The 27,520-nt window shown below is 44.8% G+C and overlaps 1 protein-coding gene across 1 annotated transcript in view; it reads left to right on the forward strand.

Moving 5' to 3' along the window:
- The first annotated feature begins 263 nt into the window (after nt 1–263).
- slc38a10 (solute carrier family 38 member 10) overlaps nt 264–27,520 on the forward strand; it is a 32,599-nt gene continuing 5,342 nt past the window's right edge. Inside the window, exons 1-15 of the mRNA XM_080020807.1 lie at nt 264–399; nt 646–1,021; nt 2,706–2,823; nt 3,748–3,793; nt 3,948–4,041; nt 4,355–4,498; nt 8,341–8,465; nt 13,027–13,129; nt 13,231–13,413; nt 14,042–14,153; nt 20,413–20,519; nt 21,800–21,953; nt 23,405–23,575; nt 24,358–24,831; nt 24,958–25,053. Of these exons, the coding sequence (XP_079876933.1) occupies nt 932–1,021; nt 2,706–2,823; nt 3,748–3,793; nt 3,948–4,041; nt 4,355–4,498; nt 8,341–8,465; nt 13,027–13,129; nt 13,231–13,413; nt 14,042–14,153; nt 20,413–20,519; nt 21,800–21,953; nt 23,405–23,575; nt 24,358–24,831; nt 24,958–25,053 (2,017 nt within the window). The 5' untranslated portion in view covers nt 264–399; nt 646–931. The remainder of the gene's footprint in view (nt 400–645; nt 1,022–2,705; nt 2,824–3,747; nt 3,794–3,947; nt 4,042–4,354; nt 4,499–8,340; nt 8,466–13,026; nt 13,130–13,230; nt 13,414–14,041; nt 14,154–20,412; nt 20,520–21,799; nt 21,954–23,404; nt 23,576–24,357; nt 24,832–24,957; nt 25,054–27,520) is intronic.

Raw genomic sequence — 27,520 nt, forward strand, 5'->3', positions numbered from 1 at the left:
ATTTAAAAATATGTATATGTTATAAATAATAATACATGATAATAATACATAAATAAAATGTAATTAATAATCCAACAAAGTTTCTTGCAGGAGGGCTTCCCCTTCCTGGCCGCTAGAGGGCGCACACGCATTCGAAGCGTACCCAGACACCCGGGCGGGGTGTTGTCTTCGGGCACGGCTCTTTGACGTTCTCCTTCGTACTTCCTGGTTACGCGTCGGGGCGCGGGGCGGGGGTGGGGGGGGCGGTTGAGCCTGGGTTCTGTGTTTGTTGCTCTGTTTCGATTTGCAGCCGTAACGGTTCCCGCATTTAAATCACACTTTCCCACCCACCCACCGATGGAAGACGTCCCAGCGTCCGCCCCACGGCTCTGCGGGTGATCGCACGAGGAGGCAAAACTGGTGAGTTTTCTGGGAAGACGAAACTACAAACGCTGTGTGTGTGTGTGTGTGTGTGTGTGTGTGTGTGTGTGTGTGTGTGTGTGTGTGTTCTTGTTTAAACCCTGCTCATATTTACCCCGGGGGGGTAAACACGCAGCACACGTCTCTGTTGATGAAAAGAGAACGAACTCAGCAGCGTCAAGCGTCTGTTTTCATTTGGTCGGTGATTTATTGCTTTATTTTTGGACTCCCTGTATTTCTTTCCAGAGCGCCACGTCATTGGTTGGTGGGCGGAGGGCGCGCGCACAACCCGGAAAAAAAACCCAACAAAACAACTCAACCAAGCAACTCAACCAAGCAACTCAACCAAGCAACTCAACCAACCACGCAAGCAACCAACCACGCACACCCTCACGCAAGCTGCCAGCCTTACAAGTTTGACCGAGATCGCCGCTGGGATAACGCCGCGCTCTGCCGTCACCGCCACATCACCACATCGTCCGCACCCGAGGCCACCGGGGCGGGGCGGGCCCCCGCGGGGCAGCCGCCGAAAATGACCGCGTCCAACTGGGGTCTGATCATGAACGTGGTCAACAGCATCGTGGGAGTGAGCGTGCTGACCATGCCCTTCTGCTTCAAGCAGGTACACCTGGCCGAGTTGGAAGTGGCGGCCCATGAGATCATTCGGTTGAAAAAAGAAGGATCCCGAATGTTACGCTTCCGTTTTTTAAAGATGGCACGCACGAACAGCCGTTGAACGCATTTAAGTGTTAAGCGTTATGCATTTCTAGCCGTTTCCATGGTTGGTGGCGGGGTCCGGCACAAGAAGGGAGAGGCACCCGCAAAGGATTCGATTAACCAGTGTAGCAAGTTGTGCTCAAGTCGATATGGATGGATGTGCACAAAATAGAGCAGCGCCCTGAGATTAAAAAAAAAATATATATATATATATATATATATATATATATATATATATCTCCCCACAGCCTCAAGTGTCAAAGGGGGAAAAAAAACATTTCAATGCTCATAAGAAGGTAAAATTACCAGAAAATAATTTCACTTGTCTTAGAGCAAAGGCGCTCGTATTAACTCTAAACTAGGATGTTGAAACAAACGTTGCATCACAATGCAGTGCAGTTCCCCCACCTAACACGGACAATCTCGTTTATTGTGACTTTAGTGATAGATACACCTGCCAGGGGATCGGTCTCCTTCAAGCTTGTTTCATATTGGTACCGTGAAATGTAGTATATTGGATATCAGGTGTAAGTAATTGATCTTTTCCCACTGATAGGGCTGTACTGTCCTACTTGAGAGGCACTTGAATTTGGGGTGAAATTATTTAATCAATAGAGAATGAGTTGGAATTTAAATGACTATATTCTGCCAAGTACCTTTTCTCATATATATATATATATATATATATATATATGTGTGTGTGTGTGTGTGTGTGTGTGTGTGTGTGTGTGTTTATATATGTATGTATGTATCTGTCGTGGTGAGGATGGTTTCTCTACAGACAATTAAAACAGTCTGAATAAAATAATGGTAATAATAAAATGGAATAATAAGAATAATACAGTACAGTAAACATACATTTTGAATTATTGAGTTGTGCATTATAAAAATGTAATAATAGGTTTATTTTTTTGTGTAAAAATGTCTAATACTGTATATACTACTGTAGAGTCACCAAAATGTGAATGTGTGCCTTATTGGGTCTTGGCCTCCTTATTATAAAATGAAACACAGATAATTATTATTATTAATAATAATAATAATAATAATAAGAAGAAGAATACTAAACCAAGAGATTAATCAATTATGTAAATACTTGTTAGTTTGAGGGAGGTGGGTGTGTATGTATGTATGTATGTATGTATGTGTGTACATATATATATATATATATATATATATATATATATATATACACACACACACACACACACACATCTCCATCCCCAGGGATTTCCTTACAATTTTACATTTTCAATAAACACTTTAAATCCTTTCTGGCAATTATTTTACGTTTAAAATGTATCTTAGTTGTTTTTCCTGTTCCTCAAAAAAAACCAAAAAAAAAAACCCTGTATTTTTAGGTAAGATGTATTCATATTCTTCAGTTTCCTCATTGAACGGAACAAATAGTGCCGTATGCATCCTGTGTCAGGCTCCCCAGAGCCATTGATACCATGAGATGGTAATCTGCATGAGAAAAAAAAAATGTGGTTATAATAATCATCCGCTCAGAGTGATCAATTTGACCCGGACAGACGTGATCACTATAAAGAGGTTGATGTATCTCTGGCCTTCTTCCCTGTTCTCAGTGTGGCATCGTACTGGGGACCGTGCTGCTCTTCTTCTGCTCCTGGATGACCCATCGCTCCTGCATGTTCCTGGTTCACTCGGCCAGTAGCACCAAACGCCGCACCTATGCTGGACTGGGTGAGTTGGACTCCGATTTGATACGGAATAAGGCACTGGACTGATTGCAACGGCTTTCAAAGCAGCTGCGCCGCTGTGGCGCCCTTGGGCAAGACTCGTGACTGAACAGTTTTAACATTTATAATATATATATATTTTTTCTCTCTGGTTTATCAGGTCATTGTTCATTTTCTTCTTTACCCTTTTTCCTCTGAATGCTAGACAAACAGTTTTTGTGGTCGTCGTCGTGTTTGTTCTTAAGGCAGATCCGTTATTTTTAACACTCAAAAGTGAATGTCAAAATTTTTAATGCACATAGACTAAAGTGTGTGTGTGTGTGTGTGTGTGTGTGGTAAATTTCCAATTAAAATTTTTTAATGTACTCAGTATGACATGAAATAAGCAAGCTAACCCATAAATATTCTGTTATGTCCCGATTACTCTGCTGCAGCTTTGCTTACTCTATATTTCTTTGTTATTTTAAATTAATAAGAAAAAAACGTGTTTTTTTTTGTAGATAGTAGTTGTAGATAGTAGATAACATGTTTTAGTTTATCAAATAACTTTTTATCTATCTATCTATCTATCTATCTATCTATCTATCTATCTATCTATCTATCTATCTATCTATCTATCTATCTATCTATCTATCTATCTATCTTTCTTTTTAATCAAAATAGTTTTATGAGTAGAGTGAAATGAAAATTCTGGCTTTTTGTTTTATATGGGGTTAATGTGCACACTATTAACCATTATTTGACGTAACGCTGCTAAACCCATGCCTCACGTTTGCCATGCGTTCCAGGGTGCCACATGTTTATCGGCCCTTAACTGTTATATAAGATTTCGATTTTCTTTTTCCTCTTTATTTTTAATAGTCGTTATCTCCACACACATCTGCTCTTTTTCACACACTGATGTAAAAAGTGTTTTTCTTTTTTTCAGCTTTTCACGCTTACGGGAAACCTGGCAAAACCCTGGTGGAGACGAGGTGGGTGAGGTTATGTTTTCAAAATATAAAACGCGGCACCATGTACCCGGTGTAAAATAAATAAATAAATAAATCAAAGAACACATCAAATGAAAAGGAAGTGATGGTTTTCTTGTTCTTCATCCTTCTTTGCCCTTTCTCTCTGCTCCTGCAGCATGATAGGGCTGATGCTGGGGACCTGCATCGCCTTCTATGTCGTCATCGCCGATCTGGGATCCAGTTTCTTTGCTCAGCTGTTGGGTTTGCAGGTTGGGACTCATCCCCAGTTCACCCAAAACATGTTTTTTTTTTTCAACAACGCTGCGGTTTCCAGAAGCAGTGTTCTTACTAGGTCCTTGAGGTGCTTGAAAAGTCCTTGGGGGGGGGGGGGGGGAAGTGATATTCTGTGATATTCTCCCCCAGTTTTGTTATTCAAATCGTCACGTAATTAACAACCATTACACATACATTATGAGCTTTTCCTCAAGTTCACTGCAATGCACGAAGCTCCCCTTTGACCTCCATATTATTATTTTTCAACCCTAATCATCTTTCAAACCCTAATCATGTCGACGCCTGCAGGTGACGGGCAGTTTCCGTGTGCTGCTGTTGATCGCCGTGTCCCTGTTCATCGTGCTTCCGCTGAGCCTGCAGAGGAACATGATGTCCTCCATCCAGTCCTTCTCTGCCATGGCCCTCATATTCTACACCCTCTTCATGTTCACGGTGAGTTGGAGACGCACGCAAGGCAGACACGCCCGTGACACCCACTCAGCACACAGGTCATCAACTGCTTGCTGAATAATAAATTGGTCCGGACAGGAATGTTATGTTATGTTAAGGTTATTAAGCTAGGTTTAAGAAATAGTGTGCTCAGGTATCCTAATTAGAAAAAATGGTTAGTTCTCTGGATTTCTGATGTTATTATAAATAAAGCACTAGTATATGCCTGGTCCGAATTTAAGACTTTCTAAGACATTTTAATGGTGCCTGTTCAAAATGCCAGACTTTCTTTCATAATAATGTCACAGTTTAAGAAAATGTCAGTGATTTAGTCCTGTGTTCCACAATGGAAGATGAAACTGCTGGTTAAAGTCATACACGGGGAAAGACACTCTTTGTGACTTCGTTGCAGAGCCCTTAAGCCCAGCGGTGGCTCGCTGTTTATTCAAAGTTTATAAATATTGAAGATGTGTTGTGTGTACAAATTGCAGCAAATTAGACATTGCACGTCCTTGGGTCCCCAGCAACAAACACTCCAAGTGTGAAGTAGATTGGATGAACGGTTTTCGAGATGATTGAAGGGGGTGTGTGTGTGTGTGTGTGTGTGTGTGTGTGTGTGTGTGTGTGTGTGTGTGTGTGTGTGTGTGTGTGTGTGTGTGTGTGTGTGTGTGTGTGTGTGTGTGTGTGTGTGTGTGTCATATACACACATATATTTATAGAGATATACAGTATGTACTGTATATGTAGATAGATATTTTTTTTAATTTATATAGATAGATATTTTTCTGATTTAAATAATTCATGCAGAATTTCAACAAGTGGAGTAATAAATAACTACATAAAAATATTGCTGGAATTACCAAGCCATGATGTACCGTACGTTACCATTCATCCAGGACCACTGAGACACCAAAGCCTGTTTGACATTCTGCTTGTTTACTTTTGGAGCCTCAGTAGGGAACCTCCCAACAGGATTTATGTATCCTGCTGGCCAGTAAGCTAGTGTATTAGCATTACATCACACAGAGCTTGACAGGGACTTTTTGTTTGCATGCTCCCTGGCCAAATTAATGGTCAATCCAAGCAAACCCTTATCAGGCACCCAATGTGACTAAAAAACCCCAGAACGTTTTCAGGTGCAAATATTACGTTAAATGTCACAAAACATGAACCCATTATCTTAACACGAAGAAAGAATCAAATACTCCTCAAATAGGTGTCGAATAAATGCTTAAAAATTTCAGTTTAGTCATGTATTAAATATTCAATGTCTGTAATGGTTAAGTATCCTCTTTAAGTAAGTTCAGAACAGAAAATCAATCTCAAATGTAAGCTTTTGGCTTAATGGTGAGGCATGTTCTGATATAGTGGTTAATTTGCACCTTGGAAAAGTGTGTGTGTGTGTGTATGTGTGTGTGTGTGTGTGTGTGTGTGTGTGTGTGTGTGTGTGTGTGTGTGTGTGTGTGTGTGTGTGTGTGTGTGTGTGTGTGTGTGTGTGTGTGTGTGTGTGTGTGTGTGTGTGTGTGTGTGTACTACTCACAAAAAGTTAGGGATATTTGGCTTTCGGGTGAAATATATGGAAAATGTAAAAAGTTCAGGCTACAGTGATTTTATCTCATGAAAGTAGAGCATTTAAGCAGAAGCATGCAATGGTGATTTCCTCATCTCAAACAATTTATTGAAACAAAAGCCAACAACAGTGGTGGGAATACCACAACAAAAAAATACACACACACACACACACACAGATATATATATATATATATATATATATATATATATATATATATATATATATATATATATATATATATATATATATATATATATATATATATATATAGTACACACACATATGTGTGTGTGTGTGTACTATATATATCTGTGTGTGTGTATATATGTTTATAAATATTGAAGATGTGTTGAGTGTACAACTTGCACCAAATTAGACATTGCACGTCCTTGGGTCCCCAGCAACAAACAGTGTGAAGTAGACCGGATGAACGGTTATCGAGATGATTGAAGGACGTGTGTCTGTGTCTGTGTCTGTGTGTTGACGTTTGGTACGCCTTGAACCCTAACTAATTTGCTTCAATTTACAGAACAGCTTTGGTATGCAGTGGGTGTAAGATGGTTTCACCCTGCTTTGATCAAATGCACATTTGTGTGACCAAAATCGACATAAGTTCCATAAAATAAGCTGAAGAGGCCATTAAAGTGCATTTATAAGAAAATGTATTTCAACCGTCTATACTTGTGGAAGATGCCTTAATAATGTTTGGACTTAAATAGAATAACTTAATTGTGAGTGCTGCAATGGTCCAAATGTAATTACTTGAGGGAAACTTCCTAAATCGTCGATTGGTTGCCTCGGCTTTAGGGCACATGCCGGCACTTGGTTTAACTCAATAATAAACTCATCATTTTTTTTGATGTGCATCGCCAGTGGATATGTTTTGCTTAAGTACATTGATAAATATTTACCTCAGTGTTTTAAACTAAGCAAACATGGCAAAAAACGGTCACTTGAAGGTGAATACTTTCTTTCGGCTGTAACGTTACACCCACACAGTTTACTTATCTCTGCTTGTATTATGTAGCGGTGCCGGGGTCATTGTAGACCTCGGCTCTAGTTGTCCATCGACTGTTCTTCCATCGGTCGAGGGTACATCCTCCTTTCCGGCGTGCGGCCATAAGCTGCAGCTCAGCCCCCCAGTCTGTACCACTAACCCTCTAACTGAACTATTTCCCTCCCTTTCTATCTCCTCCTCCTTCTCGTCTCTTCTCTTCTCTCCTCTCCCTCCACTCCACCCTCCCCCCACTGCCTTCCCTTCCCGCTCCTGACTATTCCACCACAACCCATCCTTCTCATCTCATCTCATCTCGCCTTCCACTCCACCCCCATTTGATTCACTCCCTTCTTGCTCTCCCCCCTCCCCCTCCTCCTCCTTGTCGTCCTCCTCCTCCACCTCCGGATCCTCTCCTCCCGCTGTGGTTGTTTTCTCCACTGCCGGTGCCGTAGATAGTGCTGTCCTCTCTGCGCTACGGCATTGTCTCTGGCTCCTGGGTGGAGCACGTTCACCTGTGGAGGCTCAGGGGTGTCATTCAGTGCCTGCCCATTATCGCCACCACCTTCTGCTGTCACCCGTAAGTAACCAAGGAAACCCCCACACCCTGCCACCCACCCCACCCCGGTCAAGAGTAGGTTGTGGGGCCGCTCATCTGCCTGAACCATTCATCCAGTCTGCTCTTCCTTAAAATCAAGTTGGGTTGTGTGTGTCTGTGTGTGGCGTGTGTGCGCTCAGGTTTCCTTCCTTGAGTTGCATGGGAAGGGCGAGCGGGCATGCAAGTGGTGTCGAAGGGATGTTGCGTGCTCCTCCTCCACCCAGGTGTCCGAGAGCCCCTGGCTGGTACGCCTTTGGAGGCTGCGCAGGGCCTTGGGCTCAGACCTGGACCCGGATCCAGGGCAGGAGCGAGTGGCGGCAAACCCTCAACGCCGACCACAACCCCTCCCTCCCCTCCCCCATTTGAAGACGTAAAAATCTGTTATTTAGTCATTTGCCCTTTGGTCACCAGCGATGGGGGTTTTGGTCGGTGGGGGTTTTCCTGTCGCGGTGTGTGTCTTTCCACCCGTTCATATTTCCCTTCGTCCGTCTCTTCACGTTCACACCATGTGTCCACCGAGGCCTCGGCAGGGGCAGTCTCCTCCTTTTTCTCCTCCTGGTCTTCCTCCTCTCGTTCCCGGTTCCTCTCCGTCCCTTCCTCCCAACCCGAACAGTTGCCTTGCATTTGGTTTGGTCCTTAACTGCCAACCCCCCCACCCCCCCCCCCCCCCTCTCCCTCAGATGGTGCTGTCCTCATTTAAACATGGGCTGCTCGGTGGCTGGTGGTTGGGGCAGGTCAGTTTGGTGCGCTGGGAGGGCGTGTTTCGCTGCCTCCCCATCTGCGGGATGGCCTTCTCCTGTCAGTCGTAAGTAGTTCTCCACCTGCCCACCCTCACCCCTCCGCCAAGTACCCGACCACAAAATCAAACTAACTCCCACAAACTACTATGATGCTAGAAAAATCCAAGGTCTTGTAAGCTGTGTAGATGTTAAGCGTAGGGCTACAATTATGTGGCGGGCGCGTTCCTAAAAAATGTAAATGGCCTCGTATTTTTTTCCTCAGCCCAAACCCACTCTCTCTCATTTCTGCATCTGGAATTATGAGAAAATGTCACAATCACCACATGAATACCTGAATTACAGCCACTTTGGGCCGGGCTCATTATGCTCATAGAGGCCGATGGTCCGCGCTTGCTAGAGGAGGCCGCTTAATGCAGCTATTCAGCTTCTCATAGCTGTTTGCTTAATCAGCCATCTTGCCTGTCCCTGCTCCGCCGCTCTGATCACCCTCCGCTTCCTGACTTCACGCTGTCCGATCACGCCACATCGAATCTTAAGACGTCAGACGTTAACCAATATGCATCCAAGAAATTACAAATTTACTTTTTTTTCCCCCCCTTTCTCTAATAAACTGGTTAGAATAGAACTCAGATTGGTCTCTCAGGGGAGCGGGATTTTTGCCATCAGCCCCAAACAGGCTTTTTGTGTCGACCTTTGTCTTTCTGCGATCTTTTCCATGCTATTTTTTTTCTCCCCAATTCCAATGAGAAAATGAATTTATTGGGTAATGTGATTACAATAAAATATATATATACAGTATATTATACACAGATCAGCCACAACATTAAAACAACTGACAAGTGAAGTTAGTAACATTGATCATCTTGTTCCATTGGCACCTGTTAAAGGTTGGGATATATTCGGCAGCAAGTGAAAAGTCAGTTTCTTGCCCATTTTTTTCCTTTGGAAGCAAGGAAAATGGGCAATGATTTGAGCGAGTTTGATAAGGGCCAAATTGTGATGGCTAGACGACTGGGTCAGAACATCTCCAAAACGGCAGGTCTTGTGGGGTGTTCTTGGTATGCAGTGGTTAGTACCTACCAAAAGTGGTTTAGTGAAGGATACACGACGACAGGGTCATGGGCGCCCATGGGCTCATTGATGCGTGTGGGGAGCGAAGGTTTGCCCGTCTGGGCCGATCCCACAGAAGAGCTACTGTAGCACAAATTGCTGAAAAAGTTAACGCTGCTTTGATAGAAAGGTGTGGGAGGGGCACTCTGACCCCTGTACACCGCTGAAAGCTCCTACATTGGGCATGTGAGCATCAGAACTGGACCATGGAGCAATGGGAGAAGGTGGCCTGGCCTGATGAATCACATTTTCTTTGTCATCATGTAGATGGCCAGATGTATGCGTCATTTACCAGAGGAAGAGATGGCACCAGGATGCACTATAGGAAGAAGCAAAGCCGGTGGAGGCAGTGTGATGCTCTGGGCAATGTTCTGCTGGGAAACCTTGGGTCCTGGCATTCATGTGGATATTACTTTGACACGCTCTACCTGCCCAAACATTGTTGCAGACCAAGTACACCCCTTGATGGCAATGATATTTCCTGATGGCAGTGGCCTCTTTTAGCAGGGTAATTTGCCCTGCCACACTGTTGTGGAGCTGTTTTGGTGGCATGAGGGGAACCTACACAATATAAGCCAGGTGGTTTGAATGTTGTGGTTGATCGGTGTGTATATAGCCTGTGTGTGATTTATGTACAGGGTTCTTACCAGGTCCATTAGGGGCTTGATTTTCGTCTTCAGAAATTTAAATGCTGGAATGCCTTGTAAAGTCGTGGGGGGGGGGGGGAATGATATTCCTGATATTTGTAACTTAATAAAGATTTTCCAGAATCGCTTTTACGACAGATTATGCCATGTGCATTTTCTTAATTAAACCAATAGGCATATTCTATGGAATGTTTATTCATGCCATATCATTGCTATCGCAATAGACCTTAATGATCACACCTCCACACTTCTCCTTCCATCCATCCATCCATCCCTCACTCTGTCCGTCCATCTGTCCTCTCTGCTTCCATCCATCAACCTGCATGGTCTATCGCATGTTCCGCGGCTCCGCCCTTGTCGTCATGGCGCCTGCCCTGGGTGGGTGTTGGGGGGGGGGGTTGTCAGAGGAAGCTCCAAGTTTGTGCCGGGTGTTTGGGTGTTTTGTGAGATCGAGTGAGGTAGGTGTTCTGAGCGGGGGCGACAGCAACACCGAGGTTGAAATGAGACTTTAATAATCATGATCTCTCGCGGCAACACAACATTACATTACTGCGCCGCGGCAGAGCAGATTCTCAGTGTGTGCGTCTGGGAGTTGGACAGTGATAGAAGACAGAAGTCATCTGCGTATGGGTCGTGTGTGTTTGTGCGCACGTCTCCCCGGTGCTGAGTGATATTTGGCAGGGTTTGTCCCTGCCCTGTGGTCAGGCAGTGCGAGGCGTGCGTTCCGCTAGGCGACGGCGGCCAAACCACCAATCAGCACTTTGGAAAGCCGCCTACTCCGAGGCACACACTGACACATTCACAGGCTGATTAAACAGCTTTCAGCACATTGGAGTTTTATTACGGCTCATGAGACGTGTTTACTTTCAGTTAAAACGTTACTTAACATCGCCCTTATGTTGGGACAGAGGGGCTGGACCACGATTTATTTATTTATTTATTTGTGTGCATTTTTGGGGGGTATGAAACGGTTTGGACAGCGACGAGCAATGAGCCTGTAATGAACATAAGGGAAAATAGTCTGATGAGAAGCTCCCTGTTCTGTCTGCTTTCAAAGCCAAGATATTTCTATACTGCTAACTGGGCTGAGGAAAAGATTTAACGTTTCTATTGGTTTTTTTCTAATGGTATTGTATCGCGATGTAATAAAAGCGCCATATAATCACACAAATTTGCTTTCTAGTTATTACTAAATAAGATAGGAAGCCCTTAAGTATTCAGGTAAATATCAGAGGTTGAATGTCATGAACCTCAGTTTGTCTCCTTAAAATTTTACTCTGAACACATAAGCAGGTATTCAGATATGTACAGATGTCTATCTTAAAATTCCTTCATCTTGATAAATTGGTCCATATCACCTTGCACACATAGGCGCCTAGTTCCGCCTAGTTCCACTTTTTTAAACCCATTGTAAAACAAATAAAAACACATTAAATTCGGAGTTGGGACTAATGAGCGGCCATTCAATCTTTTAGCTCCCCCGCCTACAATATGGCGTTATATTTAACCTTGGCCGTGAGATTTACCGGGTCGCTGATTAAACAAGTGCTGAAGAACGGCACCGTGGGACTCCGTTCGCCCATAAAACTAGCCTGCGTGAAAGTGAGATGGGGTGTTGGGGAGGGGTTTTGGTTATGGATTGTTTCCCCCCCCACTTCTCCTCTCTCAATATCGCTCTTCCCCCCCGCTCCGTCATACGCACACAAGTGAGTGAAAGCGCACACAAAGAGAGTGCCGAGAAAGTTTATAATGCTCTAAAACCTGCCAACCACTCGCTGTAATATAGAAGGCCTGTAAAATTCCCTGTTTAATGTCCTGCTGCCCACACACACACACACACACACACACACACACACACACACACACTTCCCCACATTGTACATGCCAACAGCCTCAGTTTCAACCTCGGACTTGTCTTCGCCCGCTCTTTCATCACGTCCTCCGGCTTCTTTCTCACACTCATCTCTCCTTTGGAATGAAAAACAAGCTTCTCTTTTCCACTACAATTTTATTTTTCTAACGTTGCATGAATCAAAATGTTCTTTTTTTTCTTTTTTTTCTTGTCAAACATTGTTAAAGAATCCCCCTAATTTTCTATTGAGTCTAGAATTCACCACCAACATTAGATTATAAGAAGATCTACCATATATGCACCCTTAATTTATTTTTACGACCAAACCCAGGGTGTCTGCAGGTCCTTAAAAAATATATGTTTTTACAAATATGATCTCTTAAAAGTCATTAAATAGTCTTTAATTTCAACAAAAACATTTTGTCAGATTTTATTTATCCGTAGATTTATTTTTGACAAAATTAACATTTCTGATGTTATAAAACCATAAGTCTACCGCTGAACCTAAGCTTACCCTCACTTAGTTTCTACACTCAAAGACAATTTGTGTATTTACTGTGTATTTAAGTTGAACATTTTGAAAAGTAATATACGTCTTTGAAAAAGGGAAGTTATATATAAGTTATAATAAGAGTTCATAGAATTATCTTGTTCATAACCTACTATTTGTACCTCATACTTACTTCTGCCCTGCACCTAATATATAGTACTAACCTGCAATACTTATTGAATAAGAGAGGATTTGCCAAAAAAAGTCTTTAAATGTAGTAAAAGTTTGTCTTTAAATTATTTCATTTAACCCTCTGATACCTGTAGACACCCTGCAGACACCTAAACGGCCATTGTTTTTACAAATTCGTTTTACTTTGGCCATCCATGTTTTCCGCTGATGTCCTTTCCCATCATAATGACATCAGCGTGATGGTTGAGTTGTTGAGCGAGGTTAGCCGGCGCACTAGCGCTTGATTTGCCCTGCAAGGCCATTCTGCCCACCCGGGGGTCGCTTGTCTCCCTCAGGCAGGTGCTGCCGACCTACGACAGCCTGGACGAGCCGTCCGTCAAGCGCATGAGCACCATCTTCACATCCTCCCTTAACGTGGTCACCACCTTCTACATCACCGTGAGTGATGGCTACACCCTCTTCTAGTTCCCTCCCGTAACGACCATCATTTAAATAAGTAGGATTGGAGTTCGTCATCCTTCCTCTCCCCTTCCTCCCAGGTGGGTTTCTTCGGCTATGTGAGCTTCATGGAGAACATCGAGGGCAATGTGCTGATGAACTTCCCCTCCAACCTGGTGACAGAGATGATCCGCGTGGGCTTCATGATGTCTGTGGCTGTGGGCTTCCCCATGATGATCCTGCCCTGCCGGCAGGCCATCAACACCATGCTCTTCGAGCAGCAGGTGAGGCCAAGCACCATTCTACCTCTGAAGTACAGAGGCCAAGAAGGGACAGATACTGTAGAGGTGTAATGCTTTAGCAGCTCAGTCAATCTCTCGCTGAAGCGGTGTGTGAGTGAAGAATTACAAAAGCGATTTAAAAAGCGAAGCTTGGTTATATTAAATTATATTACGTCAAATGCCAAAGGGTTGATGAACCCCCAAACTTGTGTTTTTGTATATAAAAGTCGCCCAGCTGGCATTTCATACTTGAGGCCCACTGGGATGAGAGGACTAGAGATTTTGAACTTGCAAACAAAATCAAGATTCAGTTGTGTATGTTTTTCTGAATGCGTTCCAGGGCCGTTGGGTGTTTGGCGGGAGGTGGGTAGAAGGGATTTGTTATTATTATTATTTTTTCTATATAAAAAGTAAAGTGTAATAATAATAATAAAAACAAAACTGATTTTGGAGTTCCTTCAAAGACATTTTTAGACACTGACACCCGTCCATATATGTTGGTTTTTCCTCTTGCTGTTATCCCAATTCTATCTCTTTCCCCACATCTGTCTTTGTATTTATACGTCTCTTAACTCTCCTTTTCTCTTGCGCGCCCTATTTTGTCTTCTCTCTCTATCTGTCTCTCTCACAGCAGAAGGATGGAACGTTTGCTGCTGGAGGGTACATGCCTCCTCTGCGCTTTAAGATGATCACCCTCACCATTGTATTTGGCACCATGATGGGAGGCATTCTCATCCCCAACGGTAGTGTGTGTGTGTGTGTGTGTGTGTGTGTGTGTGTGTGTGTGTGTGTGTGTGTGTGTGTGTGTGTGTGTGTGTGTGTGTGTGTGTGTGTGTGTGTGTGTGTGTGTGTGTGTGTGTGTGTGTGTGTAAGAAAGACAGAGGGAGAGAGAGAGAGTGAGCCCGAGAGGATGCTATAAACAGAAAAAAACGTAGGATGAGAGTTAATTTTAAAAACAATGACATAGGAACTGAACACGCTACAGTTAATTAATTATTGTGAATGATATTCATACGTTCACTGTTGTGTTGTTGTTGTTGTTGTTGTTCTTCCCATTGTTTTCTTGTCTTATCTCTCCTCCTTATACTCCTAATATTTAAGAGAGAGTGTGTGTGTGTGTGTGTGTGTGTGTGTGTGTGTGTGTGTGTGTGTGTGTGTGTGTGTGTGTGTGTGTGTGTGTGTGTGTGTGTGTGTGTGTGTGTGTGTGTGTGTGTGTGTGTGTGTGTGTGTGTGTGTGTGTGTGTGTGCGCGCGCTATAGTTAAGTGTGGTTTACTATACTTTAGGGATATGGAATGTATGACCCCCCCCCAACCCCACAATTCATACCGTCACAGCCCAACTATACTTGTGAGGACCAGTCTCAGAATTGCCAATTTTGTTGTTTTAGAAGTGCTCAGAAACATGGGTCCTCCGTGCGCCTGTGCCCCCCCCCCCCCGTCGAATATTCGCATTGAACAGCCAAATCTGATCTGACTGACAAAATTCTGAGTCAGGCACAGCCCAAGGAATAATTACTTATAATCAGACACAAAAAAAATAAATCCCCCATATGTTTAATGAACTGGCCCTCCTAGTGACGAGTGGAGCGACTGAAAAGTTTGAATTGATTTCGAGACTCAAGTTCTTGCTATCCGTTCTTACTTAAGCTATATCCAGACAGCTCCATGGAATGAATCTGAAAGCCCTTTTTAACCAACCAAGTCTCAACTTGGCCTTGACAGGCTGTGATCGGGCCAATAGGGCACCTATCATAAGGCCAGCCCCCAGTTAATATACTGGGTCACTGCCTGTCACTCTTCATCTTTACTTATTCAGCTCTCTGCTGTTGGAAGAAAGCCCTCTATTACAGAAGGAAGAAAAGAAAGGAAAAAATTATGTCGGCTGTGGACTTGAAGACCTGTGCGGGCTGTGCCACGCACATGACCCGTAGCGATACTCACCTGCTGCGTGTCTGCTGTCTCGGCCAGGTACACGCGGAAGCGGTGCTTTCAGGCCTGTTCTTTTGTGTCAACGGCCCGAGTCTGCCGCTTGAAGTCATCCGCCATTGGGCCGACATCTTCAGTTCCCTCCCTAGTCGTCCCAGTACTGCTAAAAGGCCTACGAGTGTCTTGGGAGGAGGGCAAAGAGGAGGAATTGGATCTCCCCTCCTCGGGCCTTGCTTCAGGGTCACGAGGGGCTCTGAGGAGGAAGAAGAAGTAGAAAAGCCAGGTGAGGAGGCACATTGTGCTGCTCACAAACCGTTCCAGGGGTCTTAATACCAGGAGCTCCTGCACCTCCTGGAGCTAGCTGTGGTGAAGCTGGGGACCCCGTGGGCAGACCCGGAAGCCGTTGCTCTCTCCATGCTGGTGGGGGTGTACTTTACGGAGGCTGGGGATTGGCCTCCCCGCCCGCGTGCCCTTCTGGTTCTGTGGGATTTTACCAAGAGAAGTGAGGTCGTCTTGGGGCCCTCCCCAGAAGACGGGCTCCCCCAGCCAGGCGTTTAACTAGTGGTAGATCCTGGACACCGAGCCAGAGTTGGGATACCTGGCTATGCCCCCCCTAGAGTAATCGGTTGCTGCCCACCTGTGGTCCTGCCTCACCGCGGAAAAGCTTCAGCTACCATCCAACGGGTGTAGGCTGATGCTGAATTTGGCTGAAAAGTCTTACAAGGCTGTGGGGCAGGGTGCAGCACTGCTTAATTACATCTGCCTGCTGCAGGCCTACTAGGCCAGTCTCCTACGGGAGCTGGAGGAGAAGGCCAACCCCTGAGATGTACGTGGAACTGCACAAGGCCACTGACTACTGTCTCACGAAGGCCAAGGGTGCAGTGCAAGACTCAGGGCATGTGTGGGGTTTTTGGTGGTGACACAGTGCCACCTATGGCTGAATCTGTTTCAGATATCTGAGAAGGAGAAAAACAGGCCCTGGACGCTCCGGTGAAGGTATCGGGCCTATTTGGGCCCATTGTGGACACCATGACCCACACGTTTGAGCGGCACCAGAAGGAATTGGTGGCATTGAGTAATTTCATGCTTCGATGGACCCGCCAGAACTCTGTCTCATTGAGGGAGCAGTTGGGATCCAGATGGCCCCCAAGAACGTTGTGGGCCAGGAGTGGACGGGCTCCGGCCCAGGAGACGTCCCAGCCTCCCCCTTCTGACGGGATTAGGGTCTGGAACAGGAATCCTTTCCGCCATCCTTAGCAGCCGCAGCCTTCGGTGGTGAGAGGCAGGAAGGTACCTTGGACTGGAGCTGCGACAGAGGGGATTCCTGCTGCTGGACCGTCTGCTTGTCCTTGAGTTTTAGCACGAAAAAGACATTCTGCTGTACCAAGTCCCATGCCAATGAAAGCCGTGCGGTTAATGTACACAAAATACACACAGTCTTTATTTCCCCTCTCCCCTTGTGTTTTCCCAGTGTGTTTATTGTGGCCCCCTGTCCCCTTAGAGACATGAACATCATTGCCCAAAATGAAAATATGAGCCTGAAGCCTTGGGTGGGGCCCGGACATGTCACCAAACACATCAACACGTGTGAGCCTCCCTGCCCAGAGAATGTAGCCGGAGGCTCAATTTGTGGGCGTAACCGCCCTGGTGCCCATGCTACCGGAAACCACAGCATGCCTCTCCACTTGTGAGCATATGGAAACGCGCATGCACAGTTTATCCCTGGGAAGAGAGGACGATTCTAGAGGGTTATGTGCTGCAGTTTGCCCATCGTCCACTGGCGTGTGCTGGCGTCACGCAGGCCGAGGTATTTGATTCAACGTCCTTCATCCAGACACAGAAAATTCTGTCCTTGCTGGAGAAGGGTGCCACTTGCCCGGTAGGCGACAGAGAGAGAAACTGCATTTTTTTTTTTTTTCAGCAGCTATTTCCTCATAAAAAAGGAAATAGGAAATTTATTTTCTGAAACCAATTCTGGATCTGAGAACTTTAAACAAAACGTTGAGAAAGCTCCCACTTCAAATATTAACATACCGTCACCTGTTTAAGACAGGGAGACTGATTTATGTCGGTGGATTGAAAGATGCTTACTTTCACATATTCATTTTGAAAGGCACAGCTTTCAGGACAGAGTGTGCAAGTTTTGTGTTCTCCCGTTTTGTCTCTCTCTGGCCCCAAAATATTCACTATTTGTGTGTAGGCAGCTATTGCCCCACTGTGCACCAGGGGAATAAAGGTTCTGTCATATCTGCACAATCTCCAGATAATCCAGTGGGGTCAAGGGAATTGGCACACTCCCACACGGGGGCGCTGCTCGACGATCTCTGCAGCCTAGGTTTTCTGGTGAATTGGAAAACGAGTGCTCTGGTTCCAGCCAAGCTCACTTTGGACTTGGCTCTCAGTCTGGACTCACGGTCGAAGCCTGTAAGGCTGACTCCGACCAGGAGGTTCGCTGTGGTTCCTGCAGCTCGCATTTGCACAGATTTGCAGCCAGGAGTTTGCAAGGCACCAGCCGGTTTTGCCCGTGTGTGCGCTCCCTGACTCCAAAATGGAATCTGGTTCTATTGTTGAATGCCGCAGCGAGACCCCAATTCAAACCTCTCCAGGAGGTGGGAATAAAATCTTTGTCGTTGAAGTCAGCACTGCTCCTGCTGCTTGTCTCGGCGAAACGTTTAAGAAATCTGGCCCACCAGTCCTGCTGGGTGTTCCACGGACAATCAGAGGGTTATGTTGGAACTCAATCCGGCTTTTCAGCCCAAGAACATTAAGGCAGGATTCAAATCGACCCCAATTGATCTCTCGTTGTATTTTCCTCTTCCCTTTGGGTCAGAGGAGGACGAGAGGCTCTATACTCAGGGCCTGGTCCTGGTGCTATTGGTCTATGTGGAGGGCAGTGCATTCTGGACTACCGCACATAGTTCACCAGATTCTACAGTCTCGACATTACGGCGTCAGCACTGGCGCAGGTTGTCTTGACAGCTGCCAGGTGTGAACCTGCGTACAGAGTGGTTACGGGCAGGTAATACAAGCTCAGCTGCATGTGGACTCCGGAGATGTCGTTAATGAGCTCAACCCCGTCACGTCACCATGGTAATGCGGTAATTGTCACAGCCCTAGTTGCACGCTCGCTCCCATGAGTTTTATTTAAGCAATAGTTTGTATAGCCTATTTTTCTTTAACCATGCAACAAACTTTTTAAAATTACTTAAACTATATTTTTTTAATAACATTTCTTAACCGTTTAACTGATAGTATTAATCGGTCAACATTCTTATTGTTGGTTAACAGTTATACAGTAATTATTAAGATCGCTAGTCCTCACTTTACCAGGTGTATTTACAAGGACCTCACTTTGGTACAAGTACAAGAACTTGTGTGTCTGTTTGTTTTACTAGTGAGGCCCGGTCTCCAGATGCACTATTTTTTGTTTTAGAAGTGCACCAGAAACATGGGTCCTCATTTTACCAGGTTTATTTACTCTGACCTTACTTTGATACCAGTGCAAGAAGGTGTGTGTGTGACTTGATCAGTCAGTGTTGCTGTCAGCTGGTTTGGTATATGTACTTGTTGATATAATGTGTGTGTGTGTGTGTGTGTGTGTGTGTGTGTGTGTGTGTGTGTGTGTGTGTGTGTGTGTGTGTGTGTGTGTGTGTGTGTGTGTGTGTGTGTGTGTGTGTGTGTGTGTGTGTGTGTGTGTGTGCGTGCGTGCGTGCGGTTCTGGAGGTCTTTGGGATGCATGTGTTCTTTCTTTTATGTTGGCAGTGGAGCCGGGGAGCTTTATGATGTGTGTGAATATGACTTTACAACTCAGTAACTGTCATACTCTAACACAGTCCTTAAATCACAGCCCTAACTTTTATCTCCTTTTAGACTGCCGGACGGGAAGATAGGGCTATTATTCTGACACACACACAAGCACGCACGCACAACCTTCCTTCCCCCCCACACACACAAATGGGCAAATTTGTGCATGTGATGCAAGTGCACAGATTTGCCCATTTGTGTAAAAGTGGAGGCCTCGTCGCAACGCAATATTATTGCGTCACGATGAGGCCCCCTCTTTTACTCTGGCCCTCTTTCTTTTGCTTGTTTTTCTCCTTCCCTTCGATCCCTCTTTCGCTCCCATTGCTTTTCCCTTCTCTTTGTTTCATTCTCTACCATTCTCTCATTCTCTCTCTCACAGCGTGGATGACAAAAGGTGTCAAGGTTAGACTCTGTACGTTTTATTCCCTCCTTTGTGCGGCGGCCGTCAGAGATTTTCATTGGCCAAACCCATTTAGACCTCAAGACTTGCACACATCCACTGTGTGTGTGTGTGGGTGTGGGTGGTGGGGGAGACAGTGTGTGTGTGTGTGGCCTCTTTGTGTATCTAATCAGACTAATAGAGAGAGGGGAGGTGGAGTTCCCCCCCCTGCCCCCGGAGAGAATGGATGCTAAATCTGAGGGAGACAATATGGCCTCATTCCCCAGCATGAAGAACAGCAGGCCCTGGGCCCGGTGCCCAGCCCGCCGGACACACACACACACACACACACACACACACACACACACACACTGCAACTAGAGGCTAGAGGTATCTAGAACAATGGGACCACAGTAGAGTCAGGTATTAACTATTTTTTTTTTTTTTTTTTTTTTAACAGAAGGGTGTGTGTTGTGTGTGTGTGTGTGTGTGTGTGTGTGTGTGTGTGTGTGTGTGTGTGTTTTAAGAGCGCATTAATTGTAACAACAGAACTTTTTGAGCGATAACCACAGAAAATAACTAAAACAAGACTTTGTTCGTCAGAGGTGTGTGGAAGCCCAGAGAGAGAACTTGTCCCCAGTTTTTCCCCAAATGGCCCAAATATCGCAGGGTTGGTTGTGTTCACAGGTTGATCAACCTGGGGGGGTGAATGGTGTTCATCAAAATTTCTCTCTTAGTTTGTAGTATACTGACTAGCCAATGTGTCTGTCCTCCAAGGGAGTTGAAAATAATGTTCTGTCTGTCTCACTCTCTCACACTCTCGCCCTCTCTCAAATACTTGCTGCCAGTCTCTTTATCTCTTCCCAACCTGTGTGTTTCGCCTCTTGTTGCAGTGGAGACCATCCTGGGTCTGACCGGAGCCACCATGGGCAGTCTGATTTGTTTCATTTGTCCCGCTCTGATCTACAGAAAGATCCAGAAGAACAGCTTCATCGCTCAGGTGAGACACACACACACACACATTCTCTCTCTCTCTCTCTCTCTCTCTCTCTCTCTCTCTCTCTCTCTCTCTCTCTCTCTCTCTCTCTCTCTCTCTCTCTCTCTCTCTCTCTCTCTCTCTCTCTCTCTCGCTCTCTCTCTCAGCCGTCTTTAGCTCCTTAATCAGTTTGTGCCAATCCCTGAAAGACGCATGGTTAAGGCGTCTTAAATAGTGTTTTACAAATCTTTGGCCTTTAAAGTGCCAATCTCAAAGATTTTCCTTTGAATACATTTCTTTTAAGTCACTATCTATCACCGAATGAGGTATCATAAAGGTTATCGAGCCTATGGCCCGCTGATGAAAGTCCTTCTGTTTGCCGTATTCTGAGTATTAAGAACCGGGTGTCTGTGGTGACTTGGCCGCCATGCATTCACACACACACACACACACACACACACACCACATTCACGTGCGTTCACTCCGCCACACACCTGCAACTACCGCTTTTCGCCATAGGTGCCGCCAAAAACAAAACTGAAACGGAAGTCTTCGAGATTGACACTTTAAGTCATTAAATTGTCATAAATTGGAATTTATGAGATGTTTGTTTCCAACAAAATATTTGTAATATTTAATATTTGTTCTTTACAAAAAAATGTATCCATTTTTAGTAGCTAATCACTTTCCTTGCTATCTGATTTAAAGGAAACTTATAACAGTTCATAAAATCATTTAGTTAATAACCTGCCCTGTTTCTACCTAATACTTACCTCTGCCCTGTACCACATGTATAGTTATTTCCTGCAGTACTTTATTGAATCAGTGTATATACATATATTTATTTTTTTTACATATTTTTATTTCCACAATTCAAATTATACAAGTACTATAAGACAAATATTTTCCACCCTCATTGCTTATAAAACAAAGTATAAAGAAATATAATTTAACAGGGGTTGCAGAAAGGGGGGGGTGCAACAGATATACCAAAGTATTGCTATAAACAATCGCATATGAAACGGTCAAAATAAGTAATTAAAAATAAATAAATAATGCATAAATAGAATTAAACAATTGTACAAAAAATGTAATAATAACCTGTGGATGTTCCACTATATATATAACCTGGGCTGTTGTTACTACACTCTATCTTGGTGAATATTGGGAAGTTATTAGTGGGAGAGTATATATGCATATTGAAGGATTATATTTAACTCTATGATACCTGCAGACACACCACTTCTAACCATTTGTACATTCCTTCTTTGTGGCTTTATCGGTTTCTCTATCTCTCTGTCCAGCTGGTGCTGTGTGTCGGTCTGGGCATCCTGCTTATCAGCACCTTCACCACCTTGTCCATCTCCACCAGTGGCCCCGCCTCTAGGGCCCAGGCCCCACCCCCGCCAGCCCCGGACAAGAGCAGCCTGCTGCTGCTCGACCTGCCCGATTTGAACGGTAAGGGCTGTAATCGGAAGCGGTTTACCAATGGGCCGGGGGAGACAGCCTCGGTGGAAGATTTCAGCCGCCGGACAGGGACTGGGGTGGGCGGACGTCTTTACTGCTGGTTTTATCTCTGGGGAAACGGGCCGGCGGAGAGATAAGACCGAGCAGAGGTGAGGAGGGTAAAACAAAAGGGGGGAAAAAATGACGGTTGGGCGGGCGGGCGGGCAGCCACGCAGGCAGCCACGCAGGCAGCCACGCAGGCAGCCACGCAGGCAGCCACGCAGGCAGGCAGATAATCTCTTGATGATATCTAAGAGCAGTGCAAGTGGCTGACATTGATGAAGAGAGTGATGCCCTTCAAACACTAGCAATTTCTAATTTCCTCCCCCTCTCTGTCTCACCCCCCCATGCGCACGTGCGCATATACGCACGCACGCAAGCACACATGCACACAGACATGCACGCACACATGCACTCACACACAGACACACACACACACACACACACACACACACTTCTCTCCCTCTATTCTCTCTACCCCTCTCTACACCCACTCAAAGCCCTACCAAAATACAATGCCTGCTCTCCTCCCACCCCGGTAGTCCCCCCACACACACATCTTCTGTGGCAGCCGGGAAATGCCTGCAAGCGTCTGACTGTAAAGAGAAAAAGGGGGCTGGTGTCGGGGGGGTAAGGGGCCTTGAGTTTTGCAGTTCTTTTCTCTCCTCATTTAATTTAATTTATCTTTTTTTTTTTTTTTCTCTCTTGTTATCTGTTCGTTTAGCCATTTTGTCTTTTCTATTTTCTCCCCCAGTTTATGTTTCCTGTTATTAACATATTTCAGTTGAAGCCAAACCTGCATCCTGTTTGTACTGGTGTCAAATGTTCTTTGTCTTGTGCATTGTTTTCTGTTTCTCTCTATTTAGTCTTTTCACTATTAGTTGTTTTTTTTTTTTTTTTTTTTTTTTTTGGGCTATAGGCAAAGTGTTTGCTGCCACCTAGGGGAGTACTACGGTACTTTCAGGTGGATTTAGCAGTATGGGTGGACTACAGCTTGCCTGGTTGTTGTTACAGGTTCAGGTTCAGGTTCAAGACAGTATTTGTCACATACATACACATACGGTCGTACATATATGCAGTGAAATGTCTTGACACCTGGTGATTACGCACAAGCTCAATAAGCTCGAAAAATACTCAAATGTGTGTAATCGACACACACTGGGAGATATCAAGAATGCAGTCAGGCACTAAAGGTAAATATGGTGATTGGCGTGTGGACTTTTGAGTTATGGTAAACTCCTATATTTTTATCTTTTTAATTTTAATTTTTACTTTTTGCTTGTACTGTTCTTCAACTTCTGCCGCCGTGACACCAGAACTTGGCCCAGTGGATCCATAACTAATCTTAATTAAAAGCTGCCCTGTAAGGGTTACATTTTTTGTGTGTGTGTGTCTTTGGGCAGACAAAGCCATAATCAAGAACCCGGTGGATGTAGATGTGCCCAAAGCCCGGGCCGTGGAGGTGGTGCAACCTCTGGAAAGGGGCGCGGCAGAACCACCCCAGATAAAGGGACCTGTTGACCTGCCTGAAATAAAGAAGGAGGAAGAGGTGCAGCTGGACCGTCCTGGTGCTGGTACGTCTAAGTCAAAGGGCACAAGGGCATTTACCTGGCTTGGTAATTTCAATGGCAGGATTATATATGTGTCTAGTAAAGTAATTTAAATTTAATTTAGCTATAAACTTTATTCGTGGACAGACTAACCTTTACAGGGGAAATTGGAGACAATTACTTTAGGTTAATAAAGTATTTAATCTTGTACAAGAGGAGCAGTTTCAGTGTAACAACACAACACAATGTCACAGAGGAAGTGCTCAGTTCTCACGGAGAGCTGAGCTTTTGATACAGTCTTCTTCGAGTGGCGAAACTGAGGAGCCGCTGGGAGGAAGGTCGGTAGATGTGGCAACGCCCCTGTATAGATCATTGATGGGGCAGTTTTGTTGAGACCGACTATCTGTCGAGGTTTCCTTCCTCCTTTTTACGACACAGAAAGTGACTTGTTAACTTCCTTTTTTACGACAGGAACTCTACTTAGCCTTGGCAAGTACACATACATTGTACAAGAGTTCACATGAAAGGCACAGCAATATATATATAGATAGAAAATTCTTATAACACAAAACTTTATTATTGGGTAAATTGGTTTGGCCAGCAGAGTTCACATCTCACATTTTTGTGAAGTTTTCGAAGTACATAGGAGTTGCAGTTTGGCCAATTTGGCTTGCAGTTTTTATGGGACTGCTTTTAAGGCCCCTCTACTCGCTGCACAATGAAGAAAAATGCCAAGAAATGAGTGAAATAGTAATAAGATAATATAATCGAATAATTCTTTGACGTCTATCTGTCGCTTTTCCAAGGCGTGGCGGTGCCAGAGGGCGAGGCCCACCGCCACGAGCCCCCCATCCCCCACGACGAGGTCCGGGTGGATAGCCGGAAGAACAATGCTGAGCTGGAGGAGGAGGAGCAGGAAAAGCAGCCGGCTCCACCTGCCGGGGACGGTGGCAGAAGAGGAGGAGGAGGCGAGGACAAGTCCCAGGTGGAGGGTGAGGAGGCGCCGCGGCGGATGGAAGCGAAGGAAGACAACGAGGCGAAGGCCGAGGAGAAACCCAAGTTGGCCGTGGTTCGGAAGGAGGAGGAGGATGTGGGCGGAGGCGAGGTCCTGTCCAACGAGGTGCTGGAGAAGCGTGGGCCAGAGGCGGCCAAAAAGGTCCCCGAGGCACCCTCGCTGAAGGAGGCAGAGAAGCCGGCCCCCGGCAAAGACCAGCCGGTCGATAGGGCGAGGGACGATCTGGGCGAGCACATCGGCAGAGTGCCAGACGCCGCACAGAAACGTGAGTAACTATGTCGGGAGCGAACACAACCTCCCTAGAGACGGTAAAATGTAACCTTTATAAACTCAAAATCAAATTTCGTATTATTCTGATGGGATCAACTTTAATATTTGTTGGTCTCATCAGCTCCACTTGCTGAGAGAGGAGAGCACCACCCCGCCGGGGAAGTGGCAGCAGCAGCAGCCGCAGACAGCAAAGATGCAGGAGACGACAAGATGGACGGTGAGAAGTTAGAGCGCACTTTAACAATGCAGCTACAGGTGGATCAAATTGTTTGGCCACTTTTCAACCCAGGATTTACTTAAATGCTGGTTTCCATCAATTATTACTGTTCGTACTAACGATGCACCGATTTATCGGCTCTACATCAGTACCGGCTGAGCCGCCTTGTTGACTGCCATTGGCCTATCGGCAAATAAGATGACATTCACTGATGGCAGTGGCCAATGGGTTATCCAGTGTTTCCCAGTGGGAGCTGACGGTTGTTTAAGTGGTAGTTAAAACAGCTGGTTGTAATTCCTTAAATCACACAACTGTGTTGCTCCGCCTCTAAAACACTAAAACACAGACTCCCCCGGCCCATTAAGGGAGAAAGATGACTCAAAGAGCGGAGCGTGTTTTTAGCACGAGCGACGTAAGCTTAACACTCTTAGTGTGTACGTGAGGAAGTACGGAGTGACAAGAAGGACAAAAAGGGTCAAATCACAGCTTGGTCTAGGGAAACTGCAGAGAGAAAAGGGTAAAAGTGCAATGACTTTGTATTTGGAATAACGGAACCAAGGGAAGGAATAAAAATGGCTTCCTAAGCTCGTCTGTTGTAAACATCATTACAAGTACAGTTTTTAACCCCTGTTATTTATGTAAATATCATTTATACATATAAAGTTAATGTACACTTGAATGTATAACACCTACATGTCTAAGGTGCTTTGCTCCTACACCACAAAGACTTCACTTGGGCGGGCCTACAAAGTATATTTGGCAACCCATTTTGGCATTTTTATTTTTTATATTTTTATCCGTCTAAGAGGACGACTCCATCCAAAATCGATGTTAGAAAACACAGACAGGGCTCTCTGCAGTGCTCCAAGCAGTAAGTGATGCTGTGTTCATGGGAACTCGAAAAACATCGGTATCAGCCCAGAATTTCACAATCGGTGCATCCCTAATTCAAACGTTACATACAGTCCAATAGGGCAAACCTTTAACTCTTAAAACAATTAAATATTCCTGGGAAGCACACAATAATGCCAAATCAGCTCTTCTGGTTATATCCGTGCTAAAGTAAGAGACTTTCGCCTCTTCCGTTGCACAATTCAAAAAATGGTTTAAATTAAATGTGATATTATTGTTACTTAAAATACAGGTACTCCTCACTTAACGACCTGCCTGTTTAACAACCTTTTAGACTTTGGACCAGCTCTGACCAGTCTGTATTGTACGCTGGGTACAATACAGCGGCGTCTCAGCGTCAAGCATCTCATCACGCATCACCCTTTATACACTATATACACCACACATACTGTATACATCTCATACGCATCACCCTTTATACACTATATACACCACACATACTGTATACATCTCATACGCATCACCCTTTATACACTATATACACCACACATACTGTATACATCTCATACGCATCACCCTTTATACACTATATACACCACACATACTGTATACATCTCATACGCATCACCCTTTATACACTATATACACCACACATACTGTATACATCTCATACGCATCACCCTTTATACACTATATACACCACACATACTGTATACATCTCATACGCATCACCCTTTATACACTATATACACCACACATACTGTATACATCTCATACGCATCACCCTTTATACACTATATACACCACACATACTGTATACATCTCATACGCATCACCCTTTATACACTATATACACCACACATACTGTATACATCTCATACGCATCACCCTTTATACACTATATACACCACACATACTGTATACATCTCATACGCATCACCCTTTATACACTATATACACCACACATACTGTATACATCTCATACGCATCACCCTTTATACACTATATACACCACACATACTGTATACATCTCATCTCCATTCTCAGTCTCGTTCCCACAGTCTGTCAGTATTCACTACACTAGCGTTCACAATGGTCACGCCCCCTTACCGTGAAATAACACAGGTCCGACCAATTCGCTTAACAACCTGGTTCTAGGAACGGAGTGTGTGTGTGTGTGTGTGTGTGTGTGTGTGTGTGTGTGTGTGTGTGTGTGTGTGTGTGTGTGTGTGTGTGTGTGTGTGTGTGTGTGTGTGTGTGTGTGTGTGTGTGTGTGTGTGTGTGTGAGATTTAACGATGGAAATGAACCAAATTCAAAACAATATTGTACATTTATTGTGTATTTAAACTCCATCCCTCTGATTGGTGATTGGACCAGATGTTACGACTTGTGGTTCTGTAAGCCCTCCCTCTCCCTCTCTGTGCCGGTCAAATTTACACGGTAGATTCTGTTCTCATGTACTGTACTCGCAAAAATGCTACAATATTCAAACCAATAACAACGTAATGTAATGTAGTTGATGCTCAAAAAAGAGAGTGAAAGAAAGAAAGAAAATGTCGCTGTTTGGAGGTACTTAAAGGTAAACAAAGACGATTAGATCAATTATTTATTTGT

The sequence above is a fragment of the Zeus faber genome, assembly GCF_960531495.2.
Source record: "Zeus faber genome assembly, chromosome: 20".
Taxonomy (NCBI): Eukaryota; Metazoa; Chordata; class Actinopteri; order Zeiformes; family Zeidae; genus Zeus; species Zeus faber.